The 11,868-nt window shown below is 37.4% G+C and overlaps 1 protein-coding gene across 4 annotated transcripts in view; it reads left to right on the forward strand.

Annotated features, from left to right (window-relative positions):
* The window catches only part of LOC121736421 (microtubule-associated serine/threonine-protein kinase 3), an 89,201-nt gene extending 77,663 nt beyond the window's left edge, over positions 1–11,538 (forward strand). For 2 of the 4 annotated variants that reach the window (XM_042127598.1, XM_042127599.1), the window contains 8 exons: positions 559–641; positions 1,846–1,989; positions 2,497–2,607; positions 3,007–3,231; positions 5,908–6,074; positions 6,417–6,904; positions 7,188–7,307; positions 8,075–11,538. In XM_042127598.1, the coding sequence (XP_041983532.1) occupies positions 559–641; positions 1,846–1,989; positions 2,497–2,607; positions 3,007–3,231; positions 5,908–6,074; positions 6,417–6,904; positions 7,188–7,307; positions 8,075–8,209 (1,473 nt within the window). In that variant the 3' untranslated portion in view covers positions 8,210–11,538. The remainder of the gene's footprint in view (positions 1–558; positions 642–1,845; positions 1,990–2,496; positions 2,608–3,006; positions 3,232–5,907; positions 6,075–6,416; positions 6,905–7,187; positions 7,308–8,074) is intronic. The other 2 variants (XM_042127600.1, XM_042127601.1) reach the window with 1 other exon arrangement.
* Positions 11,539–11,868: the final 330 nt, after the last annotated feature.

The following is an 11,868-nucleotide window of genomic DNA, read 5'->3' on the forward strand; positions in this document are numbered from 1 at the left end:
ACAAGCAAATCGCTAATAGTAATGTGGTGTTTAATTGTTTTTTATTATATCTAGTATATTTAATCTTCCACGTGTGGCGGTACCCACAATTCGCCTAACATTCCTGCATCGCGCTATCGAAGTTTTCTGAGCGCGTCAGTATATATACGACAGCTGAAATCCCACACACGTATAAAAAAAAATATACGTGGGAGAGCCATGCTTCGGCACAAATGGGCCGGCTCTACCGGAGAAATACCACGTTCTCACAGAAAACCGGCGTGAAACAGCGCTTGCGCTGTGTTTCGCCGAGTGAGTGAGTTTACCGGAGGCCCAATCCCTATTCCCTTCCTTACCCTCCCCTATTCCCTTCCCTTCCCATCCCTACCCTCCCCTATTATCCTATTCCCTCTTAAAAGGCCGGCAACGCACCTGCAGCTCTTCTGATGCTGCGAGTGTCCATGGGCGACGGTAGTTGCTTTCCATCAGGTGACCCGTTTGCTTGTTTCCCCTTATTTCATAAAAAAATAAAATAAAAAATAGACAACATTATTATAACTTATCTTTATGTACTGTCAGATGGTGACCGGTGCGGCGGAGGTGGCGGCGCCGGCGCCCGCCGCGGACGTGCTCGCGCCGCACACGACTACGCACTATCAGAGGTTGGTTGGGATGTTTACTTGGGCTTTAAATTGTACGTTACAGTTTTAGGTCTTTTATTAAAACTAGCTGTTTGACCGAGCTTTGCTCGGTTTTCGATAAAACACAAATAAAATGAAATTTTCTAAAAATGATTCCTAGCTAGAACGATATATCGCCCCCGGATCCCCCTATATACTAAATTTGATGAAAATCGTTGGAGCCGATTCCGAGATTCCAATTATACAATGTGTCCCGACACCGGTGTCCGATCCTTTAATGTCATGATCTATGGCATATTTTATCGACAAATTGGCCCTCAAATTTTTTCTCTTTCTCACGGTTGTAAAATGGCAGCCATTTTAGTTTTTCTCGGGCTTTCACACCAATCTAACCAGTACTTCTCATGTAAATATCCTATGAAGATAAAAAAGATCTCTCTCAAAAAATACACAATTTTTTTTCTTAAACTTTGGTTTTTCTATGTTTAACTCCACGAAATTTATAACATATTGCCTGTGTAAGCGTAGTCCACAAGTTTAGCTATCAAATGAGATCTTTTTTATCTTCATAGGATATTTACATGAGAAGTACTGGTCAGATTAGTGTGAAAGCCCGAGAAAAACTAAAATAGCTGCCATTTTATAACCGTGAGAGAGATAAAATTTGAGGGTCAATTTGTCGATAAAATATGCCATAGATCATGACATTAAAGGATCGGACACCGGTGTGGGGACACATTGTATATATACAAGAATTGCTCGTTTAAAGATATAAGATTAAAAATAATTGGTTCATTATACTTGTGTTTTCGTATCGCCTGAAAGCTGTTACTTTTACCAGTATCAAAATTATAAAATGTAACGAGACAAAAGTAACCAGGCGAAACAAAATAAGCCTGGGCGTAAAAAGGACGACCCGGGCAAATCTTTAGCGCAAGGCCAATCATCACGATTGTCTTAAGGTAATCGCACATTTGTCAGCAACGTACGAGCCGCACGCGCCGTACACGCCGCGTTTTAAAATTCGTTGTATGCAATGATATGAAACCTGCACCGTACGCGCCGCATTTCGTGTACTAAATGCGGTGTGTACGGTCCGTGTGGCGCATACGTTGCTGATTTTGCGATCGTCTTTTCTCTATACCCTCTATCAATCAAGTATTATTACACATAAACAGTTGAAAGTGTCTTACAGCTCTCACAAACAAGTTGCCTTTTCCACCAGGCCGTCGTCTCTCCACGGTCTGAAGCACAAGCTCGGCGCGGGCGCGGGTGAGGTGCGGCGCGCGTCGCTCACGCACATGCCGCTGTCGCCGCTCGCACGTACGCCGTCTCCGTCGCCGCAACCCGCCCCTGCCTCGCCCACCAGGTTTACTTTTTTTTATTGAAACAGCTTTTAAGGCCTGTGGGCTGTAACTTTTTAAAATTATATTACGTGTTCCAACTCTGAAAATGAGCTGGGGTGTCATGTACTATAATTTACATTATAGTACAATGTACTATAATAATATGAAAAAGTCACGTTATATACAATATTATGAATTATTACAAAATTTATGTCATATAAATTATATTAAAATACCAACCATTATCATGGTGTCATTTTTGTGATTCGAAAAACCTGAAATCATTTGTGTTAACAAACTCTGTGACTAACTCTCATTGCATTGCTTTCTGTGGTAACTTTCATGAAATATAAGTGAACCAATCTTAGCAAAACTATCTTTATGCACGGCCCTATTTTATGGCAGAGAGGCGGCAATATTTGCTATATTTGTATAAGAGACAATATTAGTCATATACTTGTGTGTAAAAGAGACGGAATTATCAGCTTTATCATGTGTGAATGAGACGGCAACATGTGGCATGTATGTAGCCGTACGTGCGAGGCGCGCAGTCCTTCGCCGTTGGCGCGTGAGTGTCGGCGGGCGTGGCCGCGCCGTGACCCCGCCTCCCCGCTGCTGCGCCGCGCGCTATCCCCAGACAGGTAAGTCCATAGATCAGTCCTCTGAAAGGTATCGATGTTGTCTAGTACTATAAGATACTATGTTTTGGCATGATGTTTGTTTTTAAGTTAATCGAACATTACATAGTAACTTATTTATACTATGTTTTGTAATGATAGGTAATATGTTGCGTATATTATGGATAAAAAACGGCAAAATATAGTTTTACGTTACTTTAACTTTTATTACAAGACTTAACGGTTTTGTCTACTTATTACGCTTTATTTTTGTTTCTGTCTTCGGGTTGTCTGCACGATCATTCCGTTTTCATTTTATCGCCTTATGTGTTGCATGTTCTTATATGTTGTCGACTTTATACACACCTATATTTGCTTGCACTTAGTTTGAATGAAGCTCTAAAATTATTGTCATCCATACAGGTTACATCCGCGATCAGCCGAAGCGAAGTGTTCCATCTCACCGCTGTGCTGCGGCTCAGGGAGCGGTGCGGGGGCGACGACCGCACGACGCGCGGGGTGGCGTCCCCCCGCCCCCGCCGCGCCGCCCACTCCGCCCCCCGCGGAGAAGGCGGACGAGCCGGCCCTGCCAAGGATCGCGGAGGAGAAGGACTCGCCTACGCACCACGCTGCAAGATTACCCACCAGGTATTTTTTTTAAATATAATTAAGTAAACCACATTATGCAATTACAATACCGATATGTATTTACTATTTATATAACATTGACCTGATGATCATAATAAGAAGTTGAAACCGTTGGCGAAATTACAACGTAGTTAAAATGACAACGAAACTAAGGGTGGGTTGCACCAGAGGCATGGTTAAAGTTAAGGTTAAAGTTATTTTATTTTATATTTTATTTTATTAAATTCGGAAAATTTACGGCTAAACACAAGAGCAAATACAAATTACACAAACATGAAGGCCAATTACAAGTTTTCACAGATAAACAGAAAAAAAACTTACACACGAAATTGGAGTCAGTGGTTAACAAAGTAATTATAGTATAAGGTAAAACAGTACGTTACAATACAAAAGACATAGGGTACAAATTAAGATGTGAAGAATTTTTTAACAAGACTGTTCTTAATTTTGGAAATACTGGTATTAAATAAATCTAGGTCTGCGTCATATGCAATCGTATTATAATTTTTACTAGCTCTTATGATGAAACTATTTTACCTATATGTGCTATTAACAAATGGGATATGGAGCAGCTTGGGCCTACGCATTTTGACGGGACATGTTACCAGACCTAGCTCGCCAAGTAACTCCGGGCAATCAACCATGCTCTTGGCTATCTTAAAGAGATATGTTAAATCCGCAATACATCGTCGTTCGTGTAGGGGCAAAATGTGAAATTTTTTACGAGCACTATAAGTAGATATGTAATTACAAGATTTAAATTGCAGAAAATGTCGGAAGCGCTTTTGGATGGATTCTATTCTATCGCTATAACACCTATAATGTGGGTTCCATACTTGGGAAGCATATTCAAAATGGCTGCGGACAAAAGCACAGAAAAGGATTTTGAATGTTTTTAAGTTATTAAATTCATTGGAAAATCGTAGTATAAAACCTAGTGCTTTGTTGGCTTTGTCAATTATACTATTAATGTGGGCATCAAATAGTAGTTTTGAGTCGAAGATAACTCCTAAATCTCTAACTGCATCAGCTCTATTAATTTCAATATTGTGTAATGAAATATAAGAGGGTTGGGCTTACGGGTAAATGTACAGACATAGCACTTAGAGATGTTAAGTTGAAGTTTGTTAATTGTTCAATAATTTTGAAGGTTGATAAGATCTTGTTGTAACTTAATACAACTTTGAATATCAGAGATGGGGTAAAATATTTTCATGTCATCAGCGTAGAGTAACAGTTTAGCATATGAAAAGACAAAATGTATGTCATTGATAAAGATGATAAACAGTAGTGGGCCAAGAAGGGAGCCTTGTGGTACACCAGAGGGTATAATCATCATTTAAGACTACTGACTGGGTACGATTTTTAATATAGGATACAAACCACCTGAATAAGTTCCTCTGATGCCAGCATTAAGGAGCTTACGTAAAAGAATGACGTGATCAATACGGTCAAATGCTTTAGTGTAATCTGTATAAATTACGTCTACTTGGGAAGGCTCAGACATGGTTCGGCTCAGGAACTCACTAAACATAATAAGATTCGAGACGGTTGATCTATTTTTGAGAAAGCCATGTTTTTGAGGTTGCCATTTAAAGTATGGGCGAGGCCATGGTAAACCTGGGAGTATACGACTTTCTCTAAAATCTTAGCGAACAGGCAAAGTTTGGAGATTGGCCTATAGTTATTAATTTGATCTTTGGGACCCTTTTTATGTATAAGTGTTATAAAAGCCGTTTTCCAAATACGTGGCACCACACCTTCTTTAAGGGAACGTTGGAACAATAACGTGAGGGGAAGAGTCAAGCTCTTAGCGCATTGTACTATCAGTAGAGGTGGAAAGCCATCTGGACCTTCGGATTTACTTAAGTCAAGTGACTTAAGATATTTGTATATTTCGGTACTACAGATTTCTACTGAACTTATGTCTGCGGCAGATTTACATTCGATCTCCAGAGCTTTAAGTTCATCTAGGTTACTCAAGGTGGACGAGCTAGGGAGTAAATTACTGTGAAAAAAGTCATTAAACATAGAGCATATAGTTTCACCTTGGTCTGAGGACTTCTGATCGAACTTCATAACAGATGGATAAGAATTAGATTTCTGTTTATTTTTTACAAAGGCCCAAAAAGCTTTAGGGGATTTTTTAATGTTATTTTCAATTTGCTTTATGTAATTATCAAACATTTCTTTTTCGAGAAACTTAGCATGATCGCGTAAACTAATAAGATTGTTATAGTCTGATAGATTGCCGTATTTTTTATATTTGGAATGGTATTTAAATTTTTGTTTTAACATTTTAATTACCGGGTTATGGTTATAGTTAAGGCTAAATTTAGCTTTAACTTTAACCTTAACTTTGACCGGAGAAATTGACAGATGACAGCTGGTCCAACAAGGTTATAAATGAACATGGGCCCCCGCGCTGCTGGTAAAGGAGAACTGTCAAAAATTGCGTTTTTGTATGATGACAGCGTTAGTTCCTTTTTTCGCCACGTTGGCGTATGGTTATGGTTAAATATGGCGTTTTGATGGCGTCCATTTTTAACTTTAAACAAAGATTTGACATTTTGCATTTTCGTTAAAGTTATAGTTAAAGTTACAGTTATAGTTAGTTGGTGCAACCCAACCTAAGTATTTTAAAAAGTTAGGTACTTATATCTTCGTTTGTTTCAGAACCCCACCGAAGCAAAGCACGCCGAGCATATTCACGTCGTCGCCTAAGACAAGCGACGTGTCTTTCGACGCTGGCGCGTCGTTTGCGTCGTTATCGCTAACTGACGAGTCCTACATCGACACCAGTGGCGCGTCGCAGGGAGATACGTCGAGGGAGCTCAAATTCGGTAAATAATTATAGTATTTATTTCATTGATATCACTATCAATCGTTCATTCACACGGATATGAGAGTCGATCGATTGCTAATAAAATTAGATTAATAAATGTAAAAATTGTTACACATCTAACATACTCGTATCATCGATGCGTCGATATTCTGGTAGTAGATATTAGATAATTTCTGATAGTAATAATAAGTAGAAGTAGGTTACTTTAAAATGTGTCAAATCTACCAGCCAGTGCCCGTTTAGCATTAACTGGCGCAATATTTCGTTCGTCGACAAACTGCTGCTCAGTGGTTTTGAACGCTTATCGACGACATAATAAAATGAATTTTTGTCTCTTTAGATGACAGTCGGTCAAATACCGACATTACATCGATATCAGACATCAGTAAGAAGGTGAACGCGACGCAGGAGTCCATCGCCGCAGCCGCCGCAGCGGCCGATACCAGCGCGAAGACCAGAAAAAAATCCGACTCGAGCCTCAAAGACGAAGACGTAAAAAGTAAAGACAAGGACAAAAAGAAGCAAGAAAAACACGAGAAGTCCGAACTCAAGAAGCAGGATTCGATAAAGAAGATCGAGAGAGCCGAAAAAGAAGATAAAACGGAAGCCAAAGTGGAGGAGAAGAAACCAGAAAGAATGGAAAGGAGCGGGTCGGTACGGAAGTCAGAGAGCAGAGAGAAGGAGACGAAGAAACAGGAGAAACAGGAGAGAGCGGAGAAGAAGCAGGAGAAAGAGAAAGAGACGAAGAGACAGGAGAAGGAGGCGAGGCGGTCCGAGTCAGTCAAGAAAGAGAGTTTGAAGAGACAAGAATCTGTGGAGGCAAACAAGGTGAGATACTGTGTTTTATAAAACACAAATTTTTAACTCAAAATAAGTAACAGTCACAAAGTAGAAATAAACCATAGGTGTCTTGCCCCTAAATACAAATCATCCAATGATATAATAAGCAGACCTGTTATTTCTTTATAGGCTTACACTTTCGGGCTACAATTATTTTAACTATAGTCCGGTCACTATCCCATCCCATAAGTCAATGACCCTGAACGTACTTTACTATCTTGTTTTTTTTTCATGCAATATTCTGTAATGTTAAAGTTTAATGTCATTCCAGTCTCCGGAGTGCGAGGAGGGTCGGCGCAACAGCAGCATGGTGAGCAAGCTGCTGGGCGTGATGGGCCGCAAGCGAGACGACGACGACCGCGCACGCAAGGACAAACACACTAAGAAGAAGGTAAGGTTATGTGGGGTTTTAAGTTCTACCACTCAGGCCAGGCTGTCAGGCCGAAACCCACTGTCGTCATAACAGACTTTATATAATATTATGTCTTGCGGATCTCATGAACTTCAATAGAGCGATTTAGGATTGTACGTTGTTCCGCTACAGTCACATAAATGACGTGACGCGTTTTTCAGTTTTGAGTTAAGTACACAAAGTAAAAGTAAAGCGCGAATTTCGATTATTTGTAAGGGTTATTGCGGAAAGAGGGGGTGGACTATTCCTAACTTAGTGTTAAGAATAATCCACCCCCTCCTAACAAGAAAACTGTGTGTAATTATAATGTCTTTCTGCATAATGTTTGGTTGTGATATTTTTATTTGTAAGCTATTTCTTAAATTTGAACTCACTTTTAAACTTTGGAAAACTTTTTATCAGAATATACAATATGTTAGTGTAAACACCGTTATCCTTGAAACCATCAAATGAGCCCGTCAAAATGAACAACTTTTTCCATGAGAACAATGCTGGGAACTAAAAAAATCCGTCTTCATACCCCTACAAATTGCCGATCCGGGCATCCGTATGGGTATGAAGACGGCATTTTTTTTGAGTTCCCAGCATTGTTCTCATAGAAAAAGTTGTTCATTTTGACGGGCTCATTTGATGGTTTCAAGGATAACGGTGTTTACACTAACACACTGTATTTTTTAAACTATAACTATTAAAAATAAGGCCACAAACTAATTAAAGTTAAATTGAAATATAACTTAACGTTACAGAACACATCAACACCGTCGCAGTCTCAAAAGACTGAAGCACTCGTGTCGCCGGTGGAGAAAGAAAAAGACTTCGTCGAGGACAAGAAGAGAAAGGGGCGGGGCCGGGCCTCCAGCTCCTCCTCCGCCGAGAAATAGATCTCTTGGTCACGTGATGTGGAAGACTTTGTCTATGGTCACTCGTGCATGAATATCAAGTCAAAAAGGTGACTTTCTCATGTCATTGTTATGTCAAAAGTGACTTTTTTGTCCCTTGTGCATAAAATTACGTGTAACGTGACTCTATTGTAAACAATGCATGTCACTTAGGTGTGATAAAATGTGACGCTTTGGTCACTTAACTTGTGCATGAGTTTATGTCACGTAACGTGACGAAAGTGACTATTTCTTGTCACTTGTGCATGCTGAAAGATGACCTTACTCTAAGGCCGTTTGTAATGAATAATGATGGATTTCATATTTTTTAATACGTGTCATTTTGGAATTCGCAACGGTTTTTGATATTGTAGTCAAAAAACTTGTAAAGACAACGTATGATAATATTATGTCAAAAATAACAGCTTCCATTTGAAACACAGAACCCCTTACTAAATATATTTATGTAGCGTTTAAATTTTTAAAGTGTTTGTCAATGCAATAAAATGCCAATCAAAGGCAATCAGACCTTATCAAGTTATTTGCTGTGTAAATATTTTATTAGTAAGGGGGAAGTGGTTTTTAGCTATTTAAAAATACTTAAAGTACAATTTCGTGCCGCTGCGGCTATTGTGTTCTGTAGGTACAGTCAGATACATAAAGTATTATAAAGTAGTTTGAGTAGTTAAAATAATTTACGCTTTCAAATAGTGTAGAATGTGATAATAGTTAATTGAAAGTTTAAAAAGTAGTAAAATTTTATGTGCTAAACACCAATATGTATTTTGTTTCTAAAATTATTTCATGTTGGCATACTAGTATATACCTATAGCTTATATTAAAATTAAATATAGCTAATGTTGAATCAAAGTTAAAATATGTTAGTACATTTTAGAATTATATTGTCATTATTAACGTTAATAAATCTTAGTTAATTTAAATTGATCTCAAAATGGAAAAATAGATTGTGGATGTGCTATGCAAAGTATTTTCGTTAGGTAGAAATTAGAATACGTATTCTGACTGTATCTACGTCACATATCTTTGTATTCTTTTAAATGGTTTTGTCGGATTTGAATCGTGGATGGAAGATTTTAGCTGTAAAACTTTTTGTCAATTTTTTTTTGTCGCGCTGCTAAAATTGAACCGTGTTGATGGTTATTTGGGTAGGTTGATAGTTGTCTAGTCTGCCGAGACTCATGAATGAATCCCTTGTAAAACCTAAACTGCATTTTACCAACGAAATATTTAAACGTTTGTCGCATCATGTTGTGATTAAGCGCCAAAGTTGAGGAGAGCATCTGCTGTTATGATAAAAGATGTATAGAGTCAAGCTTACAATATAGGCCCCTGTTCGCATATATATGTATGCGTGTGCCCTACATATATGTATGCGATCGGGGGCATTCGCTGCTGTATTTAAATTCCCATCTTTGTGGTAAAATTGTATGTGCTGGCAACACACGAGCTAAGGGCAAGTATCCAGCTTTTAGTAAATAAAAAGAAACGAAATTAAGACAAATGTACATAATACTCATAATCGTGATGTGTTTAGTATTTTAAAATTAGAATCGATAGTTTTCTAATCGTGTATTGTAAAGTTACATAAAATTATGGATTTAGTACATTTTTCTCACTTTTCAGATACATTTATAAACGACTGGATTGGCTCATTTTATCTATATCATGTGTATATGTGCTTTATATTAATTATTTATAATGTGGTAAACCTCTTTCTATGAGTTATCAACTAAATATTGTTGGTTGACCCTGTTCACAACATTATCACAAAGTAATGTTACTTAAATATTTCTTAAATGTTACTTAAAACTTGTGAATCTATAAAAAATAACGTACCGATATTATGAATATGTTGCATTGATTTTTATTACATCAAGTAACATTGTAAAAGTTATGTAACCTGTTTAAATAATCTGAATTATTTTTGTACCAATCTGGTTTTGCTTAGTAATGATTTTAAAGACTGCAATGATTTTTGTGTTAGAGACGAATTTAAGCAAAAAAGATAAAAGTTACGCTGAATTCCTAACCGCCTTGGATACCTTTTCGAGTATTATAATATTAGTTTGACATCTCTCGTTTTAATAGTACTTGTTATTTCTTTTTACGTAGTCTTCCATAATTTTGTTATATTAGTTTTACCCCATTTAATGATCGTTACTTTTTGGCTGTTTTTCGACTATGTGATTATAATATTATCGGTCAATATTATACTTATTATATAAACTAGACTTTCTAGAATAGTTGTCGATGTTGAAAAACGAATTTAGACATATTTTCACTATCCGAACGTGGTCTATAGTGTAATGTCTTTAATGTATGTTAATCACTATTAAAACCGTAGTTTTCGTATTAGTGACAATGCCAATAAATGCTTCGATGTAATGTAATAACTTTTTAATTGATTTGTACATAGTATACTCACAAAAGCGTATTTTCTACAGCGACCGACTTTAGTATAAAGTACCTATTTTAATTTAATGAGCAACATTTAAAATATTTTTGTATGGACATTTTTTTATTCATATTGTATGTGGGCTTTGACCTTGCGCTTTTGAGGTGCGGATTAAATGCGTGCGACAGGATCCTCGCACGTACATTTAGTTCGCTTATAATGTAGAGGCGGTCGAAGCATAAATTATTTTGGGACCATCGCTTAATAAATGTATATCTTGGGATATGTTAACGTTTTCTAAGCCTTTTATGACTATTTAGAACATGTTCTAAAATCTTAGTTTAGCTGTATGTGTAGGTAACTATTGACCGCACTGGGCTAATATTTAGATGATGGCGTTTTAATAATATAGATATGTTTAAAACATTGCAAATAAGAAATTTGGCTGCTACTTGTCGCTTTTACTTCTATGCGAAAATATCACTATCCTGCTCTTTTGCATGCATGTTAAATGAGAGGGAGATAGCTAAATACTCGTGCCCGAGCGAGACAAGTAGCGGTAGGCCGTCTACGTGTTTGGCGACCAGTAGGATCACCATCTTGCGACAGCGATGCAACAGATTAAAAATAGATTATCTGCTGTCGATAAGCTGTTGCATTGCTGTCGCATGTTTACCCTGAGGGCTATAGTAGGCCCAGTGCAGTCGGTACTAAGCTTAGCAACATGTCTGAATGTCAATTGTATCACTAGAATATTGTTCTGTCTGTATATTAGCTGCTTCATAGCTGTCCCTGCCATACGATGCCGTTAACGTTGTCTAGTGTAACTTTTGAATGTGATCTTTATAATGTAAGTGAATTCTTTAGTGATGTCTAATATGTGGATGTAAAATAAAATCGGGATAATTTGTTCGTATGGTGTGTTTTTATTTCGTATTTGATCTCAGAAGTTTTATTAGACAGTTGTAGGGAGATCGCAGACGGCACACTAATTTTTTGTGATCGAGACAAAAAGTGTGCCTTCTGCGATCTCCCGTAAGGTTAAAGAACAGATAAATCTTTATTAATTATATTATGATTATTTTAATGATGTATACAGGATAATATATATTATAAGAACCGTACATTACCTGGGGCAAAAAGTAGCCTATGTCCAATACTAATATCTCTACCATATTTTTCTATTTCAATTTATTTTTCTTATTTGTATTATTTATTTATTTTTTATAATATTATGTTCAAGTAT

The sequence above is a fragment of the Aricia agestis genome, chromosome 19 (genome assembly GCF_905147365.1).
Source record: "Aricia agestis chromosome 19, ilAriAges1.1, whole genome shotgun sequence".
In the NCBI taxonomy this organism is placed as follows: domain Eukaryota; kingdom Metazoa; phylum Arthropoda; class Insecta; order Lepidoptera; family Lycaenidae; genus Aricia; species Aricia agestis.